This window comes from Lethenteron reissneri, chromosome 46, assembly GCF_015708825.2.
Source record: "Lethenteron reissneri isolate LAM-NWPU_2019-01 chromosome 46, ASM1570882v1, whole genome shotgun sequence".
Lineage (NCBI taxonomy): Eukaryota > Metazoa > Chordata > Hyperoartia > Petromyzontiformes > Petromyzontidae > Lethenteron > Lethenteron reissneri.
In genome coordinates, this window is record NC_083824.1 from 10,325,297 (window position 1) to 10,347,422 (window position 22,126).

At 50.1% G+C, this 22,126-nt stretch overlaps 1 protein-coding gene across 2 annotated transcripts; it reads left to right on the top strand.

Annotated features, from left to right (window-relative positions):
* The first annotated feature begins 232 nt into the window (after positions 1 to 232).
* LOC133354074 (arrestin domain-containing protein 3-like) lies at positions 233 to 21,673 on the top strand. Of its 2 annotated transcripts, none has more exons than XM_061570632.1 (8): positions 233 to 1,023; positions 10,980 to 11,067; positions 12,723 to 12,870; positions 15,510 to 15,612; positions 16,943 to 17,199; positions 17,983 to 18,145; positions 18,617 to 18,771; positions 19,733 to 21,673. In XM_061570632.1, the coding sequence occupies exons 1-8, from the start codon at positions 747 to 749 to the stop codon at positions 19,745 to 19,747; spliced, it is 1,206 nt and encodes a 401-aa protein (XP_061426616.1). In that variant the 5' UTR covers positions 233 to 746; the 3' UTR covers positions 19,748 to 21,673. The 2 variants fall into 2 exon arrangements, with proteins under 2 accessions (XP_061426616.1, XP_061426615.1); XM_061570631.1 differs by having other exon boundaries at positions 19,770 to 21,673.
* The last annotated feature ends 453 nt before the right edge of the window (positions 21,674 to 22,126 follow it).

Here is a 22,126-nt window from a genome sequence, read left to right on the forward strand (position 1 = left end):
CTGTCCCTACACCTGTTTAAAGGGACACTGCAATGATGTCAGCGACCACACCCGAACCGACCATCGTGCAGTAGGCGTGGCCAGATGGAGATAGGCCACGCCCATCAGCACTTGTGGGCGTGTCTTAGTCTCGTCTAGCCCCGCCCTCGTTATTAAATATGGCAGTTGGTGGGCGTACTCAAAGGTGATTGGCACCGCCCCTCGAGTGGGCGTGGTCTCAGTGGACCCGGAAGTGGCCGCCTTAAAGCGGCGTGGCGGCGCCCGCTCCGCCGCTGTTTACGCGCGCGCCGTTTCGGAGTCTTTTTTTTTTTGTAAAATTTTAATTTTTACAATTAAATATTTTGTACGTTTTAACACCACCCCCCCTCCCCGTCTCCCCTTTTTGTACTTGTAATATACAGCGCATTGCAGGCACTGGACGCACAGACGCAAGCGCGGTTCGTAATTGCATTAACACGTTATACCACTCGTCTCGTTCACACACGCCGGATTAGGCACACAGGCAAAGATTACCCGTATAGCCTGCAATAGATAGCTGCAGTCGAAGGGGAGGGCAAGTGCTGTTATAGCGTGCACCAACTCAGACAGGCACACACTGCACGCGTATGCGCGCGTCGCGATTAAGCGCTGCGCTTCGTGCTAAAAGCACGCGGCTGCGGTAGGGTTACAAGCCCTGCCAGCTCCTAGCCCGGAGCGTGGCTGGCTGGCTTGCTGGCTGCTGCTGGTGGTGGTGTGTGTCGTCGGCAATGGTGCTGGGCAAGGTTCGCTCCCTGCGCGTCGCCTTCGACTGCGAGCCGGGCCAGGCACCCGTGTTCTCTGGCGGCGACGTGGTGGCGGGCCGCGTGTTGCTGGAGGCGGCGGGGGAGCTGCGGCTCCGTTCGCTCATGCTGCAGGCCCGCGGACACGCCAAGGTGCACTGGACCGAGTCTCGCAACGCGGGCTCCAACACGGCCTACACGCAGAACTACAGCGACGAGGTGGACTTCTTCAGCCACAGGGACGCCATCATCGAGCCCGATACCGGTGAGTGACGAGGTTGGTTTGGTGATGATGTTGGTTTTTGGTGGTCGTGGTTTTGTTTTGTTTTGCCACGAGGGAACCCCCAATGGGCAATGAATCCCCAGTTGTTGATGGGGGGGGGGGTTTGGGTCGCACCGTAGAAACGTGGTTACAGCGGGGGGGGGGCGGGATAAAACCCGTGAACAAAAAAACCAACCAAAAGCTTCTGCGCGTTCCGAACGGCAAGGTCGTGCGTCAACATCCTGATACAATCGGAACAAATAATACGACGAGGCTGGAACGAATGACACGCAGACCGTATTCGGTGCACAACAGCAAGCCAGGTAGGGTAGTGGTTGGTTGAGGAGTCTGTAGTTAATAGGAGGACTTTGGAGAGGGGTGGGAGACACTCAGGGATGTGGTTCAGGCTCGAGGTGGTGAGGATTCGAGGCGTGGTGAGGTTCACGGTGACGGTGACCTCTCTAAGGAGTTGTTGCCAGTCACCGCTGGTCAGAACTCCGCGATGTTGAGATACACGCTTGTGATGAGAATCTTTATACTCGAGGAATCCGATAAGCTATAGAGCTCTCGTTGTTTTTCACACATGTCCAGTGGTTAGTTACGCTCGTGGTGGCGAGTAAACTTGCCGTGGGTGATACCGGTCCTCTGTGCGAACATCCCCTCGTCTTGTTGCGGTCCGTGGTCCCGTTGTGCACCTTCCCTGAGGCCCCCTTTTGTGCCTCGGCAGCTGGGGTTGGGCAGGGCGAGAGAGTGGAGGGTGGTGGGGGGTTGACACTGGGAACCCTCCCCCGCTTTGCTGATGTGGTTGAGGCTTTTAAGCAGGGAGTGTGCGAGGCTTATTTAGGCCACACAACAACCGCATCGAGTTTGGTCCGGCGTTGAAGAATCCCTCCCCACTCCCATTGTTGCTCGTCTGCTGTGCATCTGTTTCCAATGGCCACTTCTCTCGGCTTAACCCAACGTGTCTCAGTTATGGCAAAGCAAAGGGGCACATTTTTTCTGGACCAGTCACCAACCTTGTGCATGAAAGAATAAAGAATCTCGTAAACAACTGTCTGCCCAGCTGCTATTTTCCTGGAAACGTTTTCACGAACTCGCTCTGCATCTCCTGAAGCTCTTGAGTGTTGCCTGTTCCTCCATGCGGCAGTCACCCTTTGCAGTTGTGGGATCATTGCCCTTTAATATACAGGAAATGTATAAATAATGACTTAAAAAAAAACATCCCTGGTTCACAAAATCTTTAGCAAAATACGTGCACTGCATAGTCGCTTCCCTGTTTATTTGTGTGAACTGCATGACCGGGACTAAGAATAATGTTTGTACATGTGCCCAACAAGCCATAATCCCTGCTGGTGCGAAGTTAAAGACAATAGATTTGCAGCTGTTATCATAAATATAATACTGACAATTCAGACTTGGCATTCTTAAAATTGATACCATGGTATTTTTGGTTTCATTATTTTTTTGCTATCCAGTGCCGCCATATTTTCCCAGCCAAGTTTTCTTGTTTTGATTCCTAGCGAAATGATAGCAATGCGTTGTTTACCAATTCAGGCATGCCAGAGCGTACGCATGCCAACGCAACGCACGGGAGTTCACACACAACAATTGCATTGCCTCATCCAATCGCATCGCTGCGTCGCCGAACCTCGAGTTGCACACATTGCAGTGCAAAGACAAATACAGAGATTCCCCGTATAGCCTTAGCAGACTGTTGGGGCAAGTGCTGTTAGCGAGCACCTATGAAGGACGGAACGGCACACGAGGGGGTGGGTGGCCAGCACCACACCCGGCCGCCTTTGTCTCCCCAGTGGCGATGGTTACACCTCACCAGGTACTCATTTGAGGCTGAGTCGACCCAGGGCTTGGATATAATCGTCACTGGTGTTGGCCGTGAGCGGGAATCGAACTCTGGTCGCCGAGTTCGTAGCGTAGCGCTAACCGCTTCACCACCGCTCCCGCATACACACACACACGTGTAGTATATGGTGTCATATTTACGGTCATATTTTTCTGCCATCTGTTCTTCCAAACTGTTTAAACAAAGCTCGCCCCCTCCTACCCCACTTGTGTAACAAGGACTGCGATGGGTGTTCACGAATTGTTTGGCCTTGCAAAGTCAACAAGGACATCCATCACATGGCAAGAGTTGCATGCCCCTTGCTATTGGGTTGTACACAAGGCGGGGTGATAACATTGCTTTCGAACACCCTTGGAACCCGTGGGCAGAAACACCAGAAAATAAAGGCAAGTCAAACGCGGACTTTTTGAGGTCACACTCGAAGCAAAACTGTGGTGGGAGGCGCTGAATTTCTTTTTGTTCGGATTGTTTTTTGCAGTCTGCGTTAGCAACGTGTTCTGTGCGGTATTGAGTAAGCCACTCTTAATGTTAGCAGCAATTCCGCATTGGTGTCCGGAAGTAGTAGATGCATGACTGATGTAATTGCGTTCTTGCCTGCAGTTGCAGGTGTGTCCTGTAAGTGCATTAAATATAAAACGTGCTGGGTGCATCATCTACCCTGGTGATCTCAGTCGGGCATCCCATTGCACCTGGGTCTGCCCCGTGACCTCCAGTCAGCGAGCCCCTTTGACACTTCACGTGGCCTCATCAAAGTGGACTTCACGTGGTGGCGGATGGCGGGTATTGTTATTGTGGTAAATAAGCTGCGTCGTGTTGCTAAGGAGAAAGGGGGAAAGTTTGACTCCTAACAATTATCAATTGAACCAAACAAAGCCTTCCTGAACTGAGTGTTCCACGACCGATCTAAACCTTTAAAAGGCCACGTTTGCTAACAACGATCCAGCCCCAGGTACACAGCAATTATACATCTAAACCAGCGGTCGGGAACCTATGGCTCGCGAGCCATATATGGCTCTTCCGGTGACGGCATATGGCTCCCAGATAATTTTGAGTTGAAAAAAATAATAATAATAAAATAAAATCAGTTTGGAACTGATTTTAAAATACTTGTGATATTGCTTAATTATACTGTGTCATTTTAAAGTAAACAGAAATTAGTTTTCAAGATAAAATGTCTCGGGTCACGGGTCCCGTGACCAGAAGTCGCATTAAAAGTAAGACATATTTAATTTATTATACGTTAAAAATACTATATAGCTCTCAATGAAATATATTTAGAAATATTTGGCTTTTATGGCTCTCCCAGTCAAAAAGGTTCCCGACCCCTGATCTAAACAAATAGTTTTTACGTGGTACCTGCCCATCCTCTCTATCTTGCATTTAATCTTACGCCGTGCCAAATGCCACTGCAATTCCCAATTCGGCTGGAACTTTGAACTGCAGGTCTGTTGTTATTTAGGGGAGGTCAACATTGCAAAAAAGAGCTTTAAAGCCCATCGGATTCCTCCAGCAATATTCTGATTCTGGCTGCTCAGCCCAAATGTCACTTCGTTGTTGTCGCTAATGCATTGCTTAAAAATACATCTGACCGGGGGGGTGGCATTTAAAAAAGTTATCAGACGGCACTGTGGGGATACGTGTGGTTGGTGGTGGTGGTGGTGGCGGATTATTTCTGCATTCTGCATCTGCGAAAGGGAAAACCACCACATTGCCATAGCGATGGCATTCTAAATGCGTGGCTGTGTGAGATGTGTTTTTGTTTCGTTGTTGAAGCTATGGCTGCGTGTGAGGGTACACTAAATGAGTACATGGGGCATTGGTGTGTAAACATCGCCACTGGGGAGACAAAGGCGGGCCGGGTTGTGGCCCTATCCACACCCCCACCCCCTCTGTGCCGGCCTTAATAGGTGCTCGCTAACAGCAGTTCAGGCTATAGGACGCGATGGCAAACTCGCCTCTGTGCGTAACATGTGTGTAACATGTGTGTGTATATGGGGGGGGGGGCGAGTTCGATTCCCGCTCACGGCCAAACCCAGCGACGACGATCTGAACCGGTCCTGGGGCCGTCTCCCCCTAGGTAGACTCGGCCCCAAATGAATATTACTCCGTGCGATGTGCGCGGTAAACATCGGCCACTCGGGAGACAAAGGCGGCCGCGCGTGGTTTGCCGCCCCCCCCGCCGCCCGCCCTTTAATAGGCACGACTCTCTTCCTAAGCACTTGCCCCACTAGTCCGCCGAGGCTACACGGGGGATCTTTGCCTGTAGCTTGTGTGTGTGTGGGTTTGAGTCTGCCACGGAGCAGCTCAATCCTGTTCAAACCAGTCTCTGTTGCTGGGGCCCGCTGTGTGAGATAGCGCCCGCCCATTGGTCGGCCGCCTCGTCACGTGGCCGCCGAGCGAGTGCGGACAAACAAGTGGAGGCGGCGGGGAGGGGAGGGGGGACTGACTGGCTGTGGTTGTTGGTGGTTGCGGTGGTGGCGGTTGCGCTGGTGGTGGTGGCGTTGTTGGTGGTGGCGTTGTGGGTGGGGGTGGTGGTGTTGTTGTTGGTGGTGGTGTTGTTGTTGGTGGTGGTGGCGTTGTTGTTGGTGGTGGTGGCGGTGTTGTTGGGGGTGGTGGTGGTGGCGGTGTTGTTGTTGGTGGTGGCGTTGTTGTTGGTGGTGGTGACGGTGTTGGTGGTGGCGTTGGTGGTGGGGGTGGTGTTGTTGGTGGTGGTGTTGGCGGTGGCGTTGTTGGTGGTGGTGGTGGTGGTGTTGTTGGTGGTGTTGTTGGTGGTGGTGGTGGTGTTGTTGGTGGTGTTGTTGGTGGTGGTGACGGTGTTGGTGGTGGTGGCGGTGTTGTTGTTGGTGGTGGCGTTGTTGTTGGTGGTGGTGACGGTGTTGGTGGTGGCGTTGGTGGTGGGGGTGGTGTTGTTGGTGGTGGTGTTGGCGGTGGCGTTGTTGGTGGTGGTGGTGGTGTTGTTGGTGGTGTTGTTGGTGGTGGTGGTGGCGTTGTTGTTGGTGGTTGTGGTGGCGGCATTGCACGCACAGCGGGCAGCACACCGGGCCCAGATTAGCGCCGTTGTTGGAAGTTCTTTATTATGGCTGCAAATAGGAAATGGCACGTGTGTGCGTGTGTGTGCGGCTGGGCTGTTGTCTGCCGGGTGTGGTGCTTGCTGGCCACGAAGACGAAGATCCCATAGCCCTGTAAGAGACTGTAGGGGCAAGTGCTGTTAGCGAGCACCTATTAAGGCCGGAACTGTCCACGAGCAGGGTGGGTAGCCAGCGCCACGCCCGGCCGCCTTTGTCTCCCCAGTGGCGATGTTTTTACACAATCACCCCGGCTACTCATTCGAGGCCGAGTTGAACTAGGGGAGGCCCAGGACCGGTTCAGATAATCGGCACCTGGTGTTGGCCCACCCCTAGGTCGACTCGGTCTAAAATGAGTACCTGGAGCGTTGTGTAATCATTGCCCTTGTTGAGACAAAGGCAGTGCTGCCCCCACCACCAACTCGTGTGCTCTTCCGGCCTTAATAGGTGCTCGCGAACAGCACTTGCCCCACAAGTTTTGTTGTATGGAGGGTCTTTGTGCGCTCCCTCCCCACACTTCCACTGCACAATTTAACGTACACACAATGTGGTCGGCCACGTTTCATTCACGGCATGTGCGTGTGTGTGCCGTGGTAGATGCAAGGCCCAGATAGCTGCTGCTTGCACAATACAGGAATAACAACACTGACGGAGTTTCGATTTAAAGCTTTCGTGACTGCAGGGATTCATCTTCTTGGTTCTTTCGGTAAAGTCACGTAGAAGGGAAATAATAAAATAATAAACATTTTACGTAATTAAATCGAATTCTCACGAGTGTATTTAATTCAGGTGAAGAACAGGTCTTTCTGAAAGACAGCGTCCGACAGCTCTGTTCTTCACCTGAGGATGGCTGCTTGCGTTGTGGCCGAAACGTCGTGAGAATTGTATCTTATGTGTCATTGTTATTTTATTATTTCCCTTCTACGTGACTTTACCTAAAGAACCAAGAAGAGAAATACTGATGGAGCTCTGATATTGGTCTGGTTTGTTGTGAGCCTGAAATTTCCACTCGTGGGAAAATGCCCCTGCTTCATTCCAAAGTCATCCTTTTCCTTCGTAAATGTCCACCAGTTGTCTCAGAATTCGTTGATTTCATCTCGCCCGATTTTTTTAAAAGTTGTACAATAATAATAAACCAAGAAGAAGAATAATAAATAGGTTTCAATTGTTGGTGCTTCACAAATATTCGGTGGGGGGGGGGGGGGGTTGGAAGGTCTTGGTTGGAAGGTCTTGGTTGGAAGGTCTTGGTTGGAAGGTCTTGCCTGCCTGCCTTGGTGGCCATTCCACAGTGCCAAGCATCAGCCTTGACCTGCTGCGTCCTGTCGGAGGGAACTCCCCAAGTTGCAACCCCGGGTCTAATGCCTCATTTCTAAATGGCAGGGTTGTTAGTGAGCTTAACGATTCCAACACCATGTGCTTTACTTCCAAGGCTCCTGTGCCGAAGACGTCTTGTCCCGATGCCGGGTTCCCAGTTGGTTAAAGGTATAAAAAAAAATGTGTTAATTAATCTGTTCAAGGTACGCGTGTGTACAATGACCGATGTTAAGGACATTCTTAGATGGCATAATTAATGGAGTTGCACTGTAACGCGCCCCAACAGCTGTGAGATTATTCTCACGTGTGATTTAATGTGTGGTGGTGCAAAGCATTGATGCCAGCCTTGCGTTAGACCGACGCAACTTCCACTGTCGAAATGAAGGCACCAATTTGCAGGGGTGGCTATAACGAGGTCTACCACGTGACACATTCCACTTGCAATTGTCGTATTCCAGTACTGATTACCACACTGATGTAAAACAAGGTTTTTTTTTCTGCGTGGATGATTGCATTGTGCTCCATCTTGAGATTGCTGCTGCTTGTTGGAGGCCTTCATCTCGCAGTGGATTGATATTTGATGATAATGAACTAAACTCTAATTTTACGAGGTAAGGCCCACTGAGCTATGTAGCTCGTTTACAGAAGTGACCTGGCTTTCACAAATGATAGCCCAATGAGCAGTGGCTTATCTCGTGGAAATTCATAGCAGCCAAAATACTCGACGCATGTTTATAAAATGTGGAGGGGAAAAATCTACGGGGTGAACCTGCAAACTCCTAAATATACAGCAGGCGTCAAGGTTAGGATCGAACCCACGCCCTCCTGTGTATACCAGGGGAGATGGTTAACATCTCACCACCGTGGCGCGAAAGATAAATTGCATCAAACGTCTATCATGCACCTGTCCACAGGTGTGTGTTCCACAACTTGCCTGCTATTAATTCTGCTGAGCACACATATTAACACCACTCGCAGATCGCTCAGCTTCTCAGCTGGTGACCGTTCAAGTTCAAGTTTTTTTTAAGCTCGAGGCCAAGGCTATGCTGAACCCTTACCCTCGCTGACGAAGCACACACTTCCTGCACTCTTGTAAAATTAACACATGAGCAACACGCGCTAATTCTGCCGTCGGTGCAGCGTCCTCACCCCGCTTGTGTTGTGCGGCACGACTGCTTAATTTGTTAGTGTTTGCAGTTCACCTTGACTTGTGTGGGTTTTTTTAAATTGCCCCCGTTGGCAAACCGAGTTAAGGCTCGACTCTTCGCTGAACTGACACAAGCAGATTTCCTCTGGTCTGCCAATGGCTTCACATTTTTTATATGCCCAGGATACATTCCGTACTCGTGTAGTGCAATGCGATTTGCATCGAACGGCGATGCTCTCCCGCTTTCAATCTGTCATTTTTGTTGTTGTTGCTTGTTCCGCTCTTGCGCATCGCAGTTTAGCCATTAATCGAAAGCCGCCACCATAAATTTCCCGTAAGATACAAACCATTATGGTAAGTGCAGCAGGGGGGGCGGTAATTTTGTCTCCTTTTGGAACGGCATGAATATTATAACGACGGTCGAGCACCTAACAAAGAGTTGGCTTTTTACAGAATGTCAGAAAAGTGTTTTTTTACATTTCATGCTCCGCAAATGCCCGAAGCAAATCAGTGCCGTTACTTGCCGCTGCTGCTCTTCCGCCAAGTGCCAATGCAGAGGGTGCGGCGGTGGCGTCACCGCATGGCATTGCGCGCGCACGCTCCTATGCAGGCAATTCCTTGGCTGTGTTGGAAAACCGCTTCGGACCGGTTACGACCGCTCTGTTCCACATCCAGCCGGCTAACAACACAAAAAAAGGGAGCAGCGGCTTCCATCAATAACCACCACCGCTCCCGCTCGGCTGAACGTTTTCTCCCAAATGCTCGCGATCGACCGAATTTCTCCCCAATTTTTTTGTCGCGCGACGAATCCCAACTATCGGCAGTTGCCCAATGGCTCACGACAACTCGGACAAACACGTGAAGTCATCGCCACGGAATATTGCGAAAGGGGCACGGTTGTTTCTATTGTTTGCGTGGAAAACCGATATGCGCGAACAGAAGCGGAACATATTAGGCAATTATCCATGGATATTTTTAAACGGCAATGTGATTATTGTCCATTACCATCCGCGTGAGCGCAGCGTTGTGCTGCAACACGGGGCGGCAGTGTGGAATGAGAAGGGGCAAATTTGACATGTTATTGATGATGTATTTGTAATACATATTGGTAGTGCAACTTGTCAAACCTTGGTATGGTCTAGCATCACCCCCCCCACTCCTGTCTACCAAGCATTATAAATGGATACATCCAAGCTAGTCAATCCGCATATTGCATTTGGTGGGGTGAAAAGAGTGGGCGTTCCACCCCGCCTGGGCGTCTGACCAGATGTTCTGACCAGATGGTCTGACCAGCATGGAAGATTAACCAAATACTCTCTCAAAGGGGTTGTCTAGACCTCCCTTTTTAGTAGAGGCTCTTCAGACAACAGTGAAATGTGCAAGCAATTGCAGGGCTGCACCTTGGCCTTTTTTTCAAGGTTAAAATTGATTATTCTCATGCAGTGATTTGTCTCGTTATGTCGAGACTTTTGTGGAGTGGCAAGAGTTTGATTTGTGGTTCGACAAGTCTGCTGCCTTGTATCACAGTGACTACTTAGCATGTGGCTTGGTGGTCAGCCAAATCATATTTTGATGTGCAAAGCCACTCATTGCACTATTTGCAGCCAAATATTCGGCCACACCTTTAGAGAAGTGACTCAGTGTAACCGGTATTAACCAAGCATCCCGATGCTGAAAACTTGCCTGCAAAAATTTCTCAATTTGGGATTAGCAGAGCAACCGTTGGACCCGACCACAAATACATGTCAGAACCCTTCTGAAAATATTGGGACTCGGTAAGGCTTGCCTGGTTAAACAAGTGGAATAATAGCAAGAAAATGTCATAGCTCAAATGCAGAACAACTAAGGGTTTTATATTTATTTCAATGCCATGAAATTGGGTGATATTTTGATTCTTCAAAAGCTCTATTTATGAAATCATGTGGAGGGAAAGGCTTTGCAATACGGCAACACGCGAGCACTTAGACTCAGCCTGCACATCCATGCCGTGGTGAACAACAACCTTTATTTATAGAGCGTCTGAGAGCAAAGGCATCTCGAGAGGCTTTACAAAACCGAAAAGGACACTTCGTTAAGGAGGGTATAAGGCGTTGTTTGGATTGTGTCTGGACGGAAACGAGGAAGAGGAGAGTGAGATAACAACACTGCGGCACTTTCTGTAGGTGGGGGACAGGGGGATGGGTGGTGGGGGGGGTGCTGCCAGGGCCCAGCACCAACAACAGCAAGTCCCAGGGACAGCCGGGGTTGCACCAGTGAGTCCATTGTAGCTTTTGTGGGCCAAAGGCCCATCACCTGTGGGCCCTAGGGCATCTTTTGGGGGGAGGAGGGGGACATTTAACCACCGAGTCTCTACATGCTGACAAAAACTGGCATCCCGTACATCCTTGCACACCATCTAGACCACTGCCGTCGTCACAATGCCCAGCGGCTTGTGTGTGGGTTTGCGAATGCCATCAATCACATTGGGATCTCCCTCCATTACGGGAGAACAGTCGCCTGCAAGTCGTCCTTGACGTTGGGAGTGGTTGTTCCAGAGCTTCTAACCACGTTGCGTTTCTTTCTTTCTTGGCAGAAACGGCGGTGGAAAACCGTGAAGAAGCAACCACCGTCTTGCAGGCTGGAAAACACGAGTTTGCCTTCAGCTTCCAGCTGCCTCAGGGGTACGTTAACCGTCTCGTCTTGACGACTGCCGAGTAACATCCCCCAGAATTTGGCGCCACTGTGGCAAGATGTTAACTCCCTACAGGATGTCGTGGGTTCGATCCCGACCTTGACGGCTGTATATTTGGAGTTTGCGTGTTCTCCCCATGGTCCTGTGGATTTCTCTCAGGGTTCTCCAGTTTCTCCCCACATTTAGAATCGATATGCCTTCAGAGTATTTGGCTGCAATAGTGGGCCTTAACTGTTAAAATAAAATCCAGCCGATGTGGTGTACCGTTGCTACGAATTACTTCCTGCGGTGGTGACTTGATCGGCAATTTATCTGTTCATCTCGAGGCTGGTGGATGAGCCGGTGAGAACAGCTGCAGAACTGGTAACCTGGTGATGGTCTGAGATGCTGCTGCTGATCATAGCAGGCAGCAGTGTGACTATGTGGTGCATGTGTTGGAAATCAAATGTATTTACTCTGGAGGAATCTGATGAGCTATAAAGCTTTTCACATATTTCCAGGTCGTAGAAATGCATTGCGATTCGTATGGTTGGCTACGTACGGTGCGGAAGAAATTCAACGTACAGTGAGATTTGCGCACTCAGAGTCTCATAGACTCTCAAAGATTTAGCTATTCACAACTTACTTTGTATGGCAGGGAGTTGGTCAGGATTTTCCGTTCAATTCTCTTGTCGGTGAGTTGAGCCGGTGGATGCCATCGGGCATTAGTGGCCTCGTGGTGAATGTCTGAGATGCTGCCGGCAAATGATTTGAAGCGGCCAGCGGTAGCGTGCGATTTGGTGGCCACTGTCAGACTGCGCTATTTTTATGGCACCGGATCATTCGACCTTGTGTTTTTATTCTTATATAATTTTTTGAGTGAATTAAATGTCTCGTACAGTGTTATCCATGTCATGTTTGTTACACATTGGGATTATCCAGCTCTTATTTAACCTTAACATGTTAAATAGAGGGTCCAACTTTTAAAAAGAGGCTCATGTTTTCATAATGGCCTCAAGGCTAATGATAGTTTACAGGGGTTTTTTTTCTATCCCCTGCCAGATAGACAAAGGCCTCCACACCATGTTGGTAATGGGAGTTGTTTGATCATATTCTTTGGTTCTTTGAAGAACCAAAGAGTGGAAATCAAATCAAGATTGTTTGATCATATTTTACCTTTTCCTGTCAGTGCGGGGGTTTGTGAAGGGAGGCCCTCTGGACCAGTTCAAATGCCACTCGCCACTTATATAAGCAGTTGCCCTGAATAAAAACTTAGTTGCTGGGTTTCAAGTGCAGTACATGGACCACCACTGCTACTACTTATGAATATCAACCTCCCTCTATATGACAGTAGTTTTGGTACTTCTGAAGAGAGGTGCATACAGGATTTGCTCGGGGTAAAAAAAAAAAAACCCCCATGAGAAAAAGTTTGGAATAGGTGGTTTAATCTGAGGTGTGAGTCACTCAATTAGTCTTTGAACGCAGAGGGTTACTGAAGAAACAAATCAACATTAAATTTCTGAAGTCATCGCCCCCGCATGCACCAGTGTGACTCAACGCACTCCACCCACCCTTAGTCACTTTTGTGCGCGCGCGTGCCAAACGTGCAGCTAATGAGACGCTAATGTTTCGCTCTCTGCCCGTCACGTTCTGCTGCGCACGCAGACCTCTTGCTACCTCCTTCGAAGGCAAATACGGATTTGTCCGCTACTGGGTCAAAGTGGAACTTCACCGCCCGTGGACCCTCGTGCAGAAAGCCAAGTCGGAGTTCACGGTCATCGAGCAGGTCGACATCAACACTCCGGACCTGCTGGTGAGTCGCTCTCCGTGGCTGCCTCCTACCAGATCGGTGCTCCCTTCTCTTTTTCTCACGCGGTTCAACTCTCGATTGTCCCCTCACCGTGTGCAGACTCCCCTGGCTTTTATACTGCTTGGGGGGGGGGGGTTCGTGTTGAGCGCGAACACGTGCCATCTACGTCGCAGTCGACATCGGTAGATCCGCTGACGTCGTTATTCGAGAATAGCGTGAGCAGAATGGTGACCAGCGTCTAGTTTCCAATTTTTAAAAATTGCCCTGCAAATTACTTAATTGTATGAAAACCCACATTGCCGTGTCGCCCCCGTCGCTAGATCTCAGTGAAACATATGCATGTTGACCTTCCTTTGCACCGCCGTACGAAGCCAACCGTGCTAATCGGAGGTGCGGGGGAAGGACAACAAACTAAATGCAAGAAGCGGTTGGAAATAAATTAGTGTTTCAGTCTATATTTAAAAGCGCATAGCTCCAATGGCTTCCTAGCAGTGGAAAGAAGCGCATTCCAGATGGCCGCAGAAGCGCATCTGAAAGCACGCGATGCGGTGACTCAGTCACTTCCTTGTCACTCGTAGCTACCACCGGTCTAGTTAGCACTTCCGATGTTAACTCTGTTGGCTTGTGCTGTCAGGATGAACCACGTGCTATAGAACTATAATTATTATTGCTGCTACTGTCCACGCTGTTTATTGACCATGCTTCTTGCGAAAATAGGAAAATATAAATACGAAATGTAATTCCACACTCGTTGGCGCCTTCTATCGCGCGCGTGCCCGGCAACGTTAGCTACCCCTCACTCGTAACGCGTGCCCAATTTTATCTTAAGACTGACAACACATTCAAAGACTTCACGTAGGTAAACGATAAATAGCTTTTTTATCGCTAAATTCGTATCTGTGGTGTGTATTCTTTTTATCTGAGCCACCCCTCTTCACCCCTCTCCCACCATTGCCACGGTCAATCGAGAGTTGATCGTACAAATATTACTTCGTGTGTTTCTTGCTGTATTGACTTTTGCTTTTTGTTTTATTGTGCAAGAGAAAAAGGAATGTTTTTTGGAATGGACATAATGTCAAGAAAGTTGCGACTGCAGACCGTGACCCTCTTTGCTGCGATCGAAACGTCTTGTTGATTTTAAGATATACAGGGTGACCCATTCATAGATACCCTGCTAGAATAATATGGGGAAATGAGAGAATACAAAAGGTAACCTTGCAATGATTATTGGTTTTTTACCCTTTTTTATCTGGCAACAAAACTGACACCTTTTTTACAAGGAGTCATGTTTGCATAGACCACACTACCTGCAGTTGTAATGCAAACAAAAAACATAACTCTGATAATGTATGCACTGTCCTTGAAGTTGATTGGTCCACACCCGAGACAGCTTTCCTTAGAGCCTAGTCTCACATGGTGTTGGACCAGATGACGCCAAAAGGCGCACAACTCAAAGACAATGCACCATCAGAGTATGAGAGCTCGGGGTATGCATTTACACCATTGGAACCTCATTTGCCAGTAGAAAAATATAATAATTGTTTTTTTACCCTTTTTATCTGGCAACAAAACTGACACCTTTTTTTGCAAGGAGTCATAGACCACAATACCTGCAGTCGTAATGCAAAAAAAAGTGTCAGTTTTGTTGCCAGATAAAAAGGGTAAAAAACCAATTATATTTTTCTACTGGCAAATAAGGTTCCAATGGTGTAACTTTGCAATGTCTGTCATCAATCTTCATAGACTCTTAGATTCTTTCACACACTCCCCTGTGAGATATGGAGCCATTGCTTTCACAATATTTGGTCGCCAGTTGTGAAGACCGAGGGGCCATTGGAGTCCAGCAGGGTATCTGTACATGGCTCGTCCTGTGCATTCAGCTGTGCCCCCAACTTGTTGTCATGGAGTTCATATTCTCCCAGCTGTGCCACGGTGGCGAGATGTTATCTCCCTCGCCTGGTATGCAGGACATCGTGGGTTCCATCCTGACCCTGACGACACCTGTATATTTGGAGTTTGCATGTTCTCTCTCCCTGTGGTCGCGTGGATTTTTCTCCTGGTCCTCCATTTTTTCCCCTCCACATGTGTTTTTTAGAGTTTGGCTGCTATAAAGTTCCACGTTTATGCATGTTGAACTTCTTTCGCACGGTACATAGCCAACCGTACTAATCGGAGTTGCGGAGAAAGGACGACAAACTGAACACACAAAAAAGCAGTTGGAAAGAAATGTGTTTTTTCAATCCGAGCTTTAATTTGTGGTCAGGTCACTTCTGAAAAAGAGCTCTGTACCTCAGTAGGCCTTACCTGGTCACATAAAAAATAGTTGAGAGCGGTGTCCGCGGACGAGCAGGAAGCGGCAACCGCAACAACGCGCCTTGTCCGACCCACGGAGCGGTCATCGGTGCAGCTTTGTTCCCTTGACTTAAAAAAATATATATTTACCCTCTTGCGTCATCAATTGTGTCCTGTTTGGTCTCGCGCTGTGACAATGACTGGTCCCGATGGTTTTACAACGACCGGCTTTTAAAAATAAAGGGGTTTCTGGTTGCTCTTGCAGATGGCAAGGCGCTATAAACCCCCCCTTCCCTGGCTGGCGCCCTCCCTACCCCCTCCCCCCTCCCCGTGGCTGTGTTGTGTCTCAGTCTCCTGCGGGCGGCACCAAGGAAAAGACTCTGTGCTGCTGGCTCTGCACCTCAGGACCCATCTCGCTCTCTGCCAAAATCCAGCGCAAGGGGTACTGCCCCGGTGAGTGGATTGAGCCATGTGTGGGTTTGTTCCGCCCCCCCCCCACCCGCGTTTTTGAAAGGCGGGGTAGCAATCGATGAAGGTTGAATTTCCTGCCTGCCCGCCGTCCTCCCGAAGCGCTTCACGTTACGGACAGCGGATATTAGAAAAGAAGGAAGCGACGCAGATGGTCCTCTTGTGAGCCAGAGTTCTATTGGATTTGTGAAGGTAGCGTTACTCGAGCATTCCGATTAACTTTTGGGGTCGTGAAACATCCGAGGTCGGCATCGCGATTCGCAGAGTTAAATCTGAAGCGGCACCACGCTCCAATCGGAGTGCTGAATCTAATTCTCCAACGTGCATGTGACGTCATGTATGTTTGTATGTTGAACCTCTTTCGCGCACCATAAGTATCCCACCGTGCTAACCGGAGGTGCGGGTAATGTGGCCTTTTTTTATAGGCTGCAAAGTGACATTCTGAGCCGTTTTGACGAGAGCGGGTCCGGGTTTAATTTGGTTTCATTTTCCGGTATTTACATTATGATGTTTGTAATGTTTTCTCGGCAAGTTGGTCCACATTGAATCGAAAGGAATGTTAACCAGTGGGTTTTCAGGGCCTGCTTGCACAATGCGATGTCTACAAGGATACAATGCACAATGCAACAGGAGCCGTTGTACTGTACGATGTGCCCTGCCGTCACGAACCCACATGACCTCGGTGTGGCGAGCCTCTCATCCAGCAGTGGATTGGCGACAAGTGCTGGACATGTATGCGATAGCTGTTTTTGTTACTTTATCCCGGTTGCTAAGCACGCTCCTCAAGGCTAAAAATGCCAAATGGCCAGGGACAAACGGTACTCGTGAAGGTATAATAGATGAGCGTTTAAACGTGTATTGCATTGCGCAACGTTATAATAAGAACTTGGGGAGGGAATCCCAAAGCGGAGCAGTGCGAGGGAAGAGGCAACGACAATAAAGGGTGTCCTCTGCAGTGAATCGGAATATTTCTGCTGGAGGAATCCGATGAGCTGTGAAGTTCTTTTTTCACATGTCCAATAGAGGCAGGTCAGTCGAGTAGGTGGCAGCAGGTTGGTGTGGTGAGCGAACGCGATGGATAAGATGAAACGGGTCAGTCTGGTATCGAGTCCTCTGCATGGGTGGGGGGGAACTGGCGAGCGACGGCCGTGGAAATGCGCAATCCGTGGTAGTAGCGGAAGAACCCCGCACGTACGGTGCGAAAAAGTTCCACCTCTTTGCATACGTACAAGGGGATGACTGTTTGCAGTGGAGTCGTGCAGCATCTCAACGCGGCTGCGCGCGTGCGTGCGTGCGTTTTTTTTTGCTTTTGCAGGCGAATCGGTGCCCATCAACGCGGAGATCGAGAACTGCTCCTCCCGCCTGGTGGTGCCCAAAGCCGCCCTCTACCAGACGCAGACCTTCTGCGCCAAGGGCAAGCAGAAGGTGGTGCGCCAGCTCGTGTCCAACCTGCGGGGTGACTCAGTGTCTCCGGGGATGGCGGAGGCGTGGAACAGCAAACTGCTCAAAATCCCGCCCGTCTCGCCGTCCATTCTCGAGTGCACTCTCATCCGCGTCACCTACGAGCTGCTGGTGCGTCCCCCCACCCCGCAGCTTGAATGACTCCGTCGTATTCGGGAATGCGGCTGGTGGTTTTTCTAACCGGTGGCTGACATGTATGCTCGCGGCCAGGTGTGTGTGTGTGTGTGTGCACGTGCCTGCGTGCGAGGGGAGCGGTAGTGTAACGGTTTGCACACTGCGCTACAAACCCGTCGACCTGCGTTTCAAGTAGAGGTCGTTTCGTGTAACTTGATATTTTTTGTCACGTACGCTCGAATAGACTCGTTTGTACGATGGGTAGTGTGTGGGTAGCGGTTAGTGCGCTCTGCTATAAACGCGAGTCCCGCTCACGACCACCAACACAGTGACGATTATCTGAATCCGTCCTGGGACTCCCTTAGGTTGACTTGGCTACAATTTGAGATCCTGTTGCGTCATGTCATGAACATCGCCACTGGAAAGGCGTGGTGTTGGCTACCCCACCCCCTTGTGTGCTGTGCCAGCCTTCGTAGGCATTCGCTAACAGCACTTGCCCCAACAGTCTGTTAAGAATTTGCATTTTTTCCCTTGTGGTCGTGTGGATTTTTCTCCGGGTCCTCCGGTTTCTCCCCCCCCCCCCCCCCATTTTAGAATCAACATGTGTTTTAGAGTATTTGGCTGCTATAAATTTCCACTTGGTGTAAGCCACTACGTTGAGTTGCCATTTGTGGCCAGGTCACTTCTGATAAAGAGCTATATAGCTCAGTGGGCCTTACCTGGTAAAGACAAAAGTCTTGAGGCTATAACGGGAGATCTTTGTCTTGTGTCCTTACGCAGATTTACGTGGACATCCCCGGCGCGCTGCAGCTGAGCCTTAGCCTGCCGCTGGTGATCGGCACAGTCCCGCTGCACGCCTTTGGCAGCCGCACCTCCAGCATCAGCAGCCAGTGCAGCCTCGACCTGCAGTGGTTGCGCCTGGCGCTGCCCGACTCGCCCGAAGGTAAAAAGGTCGCTTCGCGCGCACCGCAAGGCCGGCAGGAATGGCGCAGCCGTGCCTTGGACGTTGGCTGGAATCTCGCCATCAGTGCGTGTTGCCCTTAAGGGGTTGGGTTGCCTAAATACAAAAATTATCGTATATTTTTTTTAACCTATTTCGCACCGTACGTAGCCAACCGTGCTTATTGGAGGTACGGGGGAAATACAACAGACTCAACACAAAAAGCAGTTATAAAGAAATGAGTTTTCAGGCCACAGGCCTGGTCACCGTGTACCTGGATTTAAAGGAGGGGTGGGTGTGGCGGTGGAGGGGGTTGGTAAGAGTGAGCTCTCGCACTCACATTCTCCTTTAGATGTCTCGTCGTTTTCGTGTTTCGCCGATTTCCTAACGAGTTTCTCTCGCCGGTGGGCAGCTTGCGCTAGAGACGGGTGAGAACCGCGTGGTCTTTCCCGCCCCCCCCCCCCCCGCGCTCAGAGCCGCCACTGTACGCGGACGTGGTGAGCGAGGAGGAGCGTCAGAGGAGTCTTCCGCCGTCTCGGCCTCGGGACGAGTTTGAGGGCGCCCTCGCGCGCCCCGTCTACGCCTATGTGCAGGAGTTCCGCTACCAGCCTCCGCCACTCTACTCTGAGGTGCGTCCATACTTGGGGGACCTGTTATGCACCATCCGTGGATTTTGGTGGGGGGGACAGTCTTGAAGTTGTTTTGCAGTGAAAAATATTTTCCTTTTGGGCACAGCTGTAAGCACCAGATGAAGGAGGTCTTGGTGTAAATTTCCCTAGAAATGTGTACGCATACACACAACCCGCATTTTCGTTCACTTGTCCATCCGTTGTCGCTTGGTGGCTGACCAGGCTGGACGAACTTCCTTCCCGCCTCTGGCCATGGCCACGTTCTCTCTCTCTCGCGCGTCTCCTAGTCCTTTACGCCGTCAATCTACCACCCCCCTGCACACCTTGCGCCTTCCACATGGCAGCGCGAGGTAATGGGGGTGGTAGTTTGTCGGCCTCCATCCTTTCAATTTTCCCCAAACCGAATCAAAACGAGTCTCTGTCGAACGTCGTTTCCCTTAAAACCCTCCCGGCACGTCAAGCGAAATGCCTGGTGTGCTGTAGACGGGGCCACGCCACTGGCCTGATTGCTATTGACGCTCGTAGAGGGCACACAGGGTGGGGGGGGGGGTTAGGGGGGGTGTCAGCCAGATCCCCGGGAGAGTTCCCGGAATATTGTGTTTTCCAGACCCCCTCGGTTTGAGCACAGCCCGCACCGTGACACCAACACCCTTCTGTGTCGATTGCTTACAGCTTCATAAGTGTCTTCCCCTCCCCACTGCCTTGCACTGCACATAATACCATGGGTGGACCTGGTTGCGGACAGCATTGCAGAGATTATGCCTAGCGTAGTACTACCACCGCGTAGGTTTTTAGCTGTAGTGTGTGTGTGCCACACAGCTGTCCGGGTTGCACCGTGTCTTTTGTGTTTGGCACAATGGTCCGAAGTGCTGCTTCGTGTCCTGGGAGCGTCATCACTATGTTGGGGAACCAGCTCGGGCGTGGATGGTCATGGTTGTGTTTGTGTGTGTTTTTTTTATAGAACCACAGTGGTTAAACTCGATCCTCCTTTCCCGCAGCTCGATCCTCACCCATCGGAAACCAGCGAAAGGATCCCCTCGCACTGAACCTCGGAGACAACGCGAATATCCGACCCGGTGAAACCGACGGGAGGAGCTGCACCCCCCCCCACCTTCCCCGCGGCTCTGCAAGGTGTGCCGCGGAGAACACCGCGGCCGCCGTCGTCGCGACGAGGTTGGCGGCGACCGATTTGCGCCCACTTCCCCGCCGCCCCCTCCCCACCCCGACTGGGGTGGCCGTCGTTCTGCTGCTGCTGCTACGTGGCGGACGCGACGGCGACGACTGCGAGACTGGAAGTACCAAAGCACAGCAAACAAAAAAACGAAAGCGAGAGACGCAGACTCGCGGAGCACTTGCGCGCCGGTACCATTCTTCTTCGGAGAGAGAGAGAGAAACCTGACCCCCCCCCCCCCCCGCTTCATAAAGAGAACGGTTTTATAGGAACACGGACGGGATTGTGTGTGCGTAGCGCTGGGACGAGGACACTTTTTGGGGGAAGGGGGTGGGGGGAGGGGTTTTCCCCCCATGCAAGAGTGAAGAATGGTGCTGAAGAAATAAAAAAAACGAAGCTTACTTTTAGATGTAAGTATTACTTATCTGTGGTTTACATGCTGTGTTGCCTCTGTTCACATGGAAAACACATTTGACGTCATTATCATCGTCACCGACCCTGCGTTGGTTTTTCTCTCATGGGCACGGCCTAGCGCTAAAGTAAAATATGTTTGGTTAAAGCTTACTTTTGCCAACAAAAACACTCAGGTAATGCAGCTATGCGATTTGTTATTTCTGTTTGTATATTATTGCGAGTTCCTGTGTGCACACGCGCTTGTTCAAAGTTTTGTATTATTATTTCCCTTTTGCAACTCGTTCATATGAATTCTGCATGTTCGATCACACTAAACATGAATGTACGGTTTTTTTGGGGAACAAACTACTTAATGATTAAAAATAAAGTTCACGTGGAGGGATATAAAAAAAGCATCACAAACGTTGAGTTAAAGCAAAGAAAAACTCATTCGAAGTGAAGATTTGACGCGGGGGTTTAATTTTTCCATGTGACTTGGAAGGCCCATTTCATTCCATGCCCTCGGTCCGAATGTAAACCCACAGATGTTCCTTGTGCAATAATTGCTTTCGAGTGACGGGGAGTTCCGTCTTTTGAATTCCTATCCACGTCAAATACAGGGCATTTGTATCGTTTTCATGATATAACAAAATAAAAAAAACACATCGTTTGTGGAGGAAACGCTAGCCACCCTGGTTGTGTGCGTGGGCGCGTGTTGTTTTTTTTGTGTTGGAACAGTTTTTAAACGTAGGAAGTTGCTTGTACATGGTGAGTTGGATAACTGTAGCGATTCTCTCCTTTTTTTGTACCGGAGTCTTGTGTTCACTTTATTTAGAGACGTGTATTGGAATGCGTTCTAGAGATATTACACACCATATACAATCACTGCTTCCTCTTCCTATCGTAATCTGTATCCCCGTTCTTTTTTGACGGACATCAATCGTAGCACTTTTTTCTTTCGGGGCGGTGGGGGGGGGTGGATCAGGGGCCGTTTGCTTCGTTTAATGTTACATTGTGAATTGGGGGGGGGGGGAGTGTGGGTGGCTCAGCTGCAAGGTTTTTAGAAACGAATAAAAAGAAAAGTTAAGCTAAAAAGTATTTGTTGGTGTGGCGTTGCCACTCGTTGTCGCCTGCATGCTGCGTGCCGTGCCGGCAGCTGGTCGGGCCCCCCTCTGCTGGAACACTCCAGCCAGCCGTGTTGCGTTACTTCCCCACCCCCGACCCCCTCCCGCTGTTACGAGCGACACGCAATTCTCCCGGTCTCTTGTGTTGGTTGGAAACCCCTTTTACGATGCGGTTTGCGCCTCCCCTTTGCCAAATAAATCAAAGCAAAATGAACTCTTGTGTTTATTCCGCTTGTTCCCATGCACTCTTGGGCCACGTATGTGCGTGTGTGTACGTGGAATGGTCTTGCTTTAGTCGTGGGGAACGTGAAATTTTAAAGTGTTCCCTGTTAGGTTTTTGTTTTAAGAGACCCGCTTCCTATCCCGGCATTTGAATGCGCAGCAGATCTTTGCATCTGCCTGCTCCTCACGAATTGACAGTAAAAAAAATAATCCTCGGCCATGGTCTACCCACTGCTGGACGAAGGCTCACCACAAACTGCCATAACCGTGTGGCTCCTGCACGAGCTGTGTTTTAATGGCTCCATCTCCACATTAGACGTACCTCGGGACTGTTTCCTCCTCTTGGCTGCCTCTCTGTTGGTCTCCCGCCGTCCCTTCTTAGCGACGTGTCCAGCGGGAGCCCACTTTTACTTAAGTCCACAATTACATCTCGGTCTTGCATGTT

Bases quoted from the DNA above. Each gene is read 5' to 3' on its own strand.
- LOC133354074 (XM_061570631.1), top strand. From the start codon at position 747: ATGGTGCTGGGCAAGGTTCGCTCCCTGCGCGTCGCCTTCGACTGCGAG. The intron at 11,068-12,722 runs GTACGTTAACCG...CTGCGCACGCAG, and splicing joins AGCTTCCAGCTGCCTCAGGG to ACCTCTTGCTACCTCCTTCG. The intron at 17,200-17,982 runs GTGCGTCCCCCC...GTCCTTACGCAG, and splicing joins GCGTCACCTACGAGCTGCTG to ATTTACGTGGACATCCCCGG.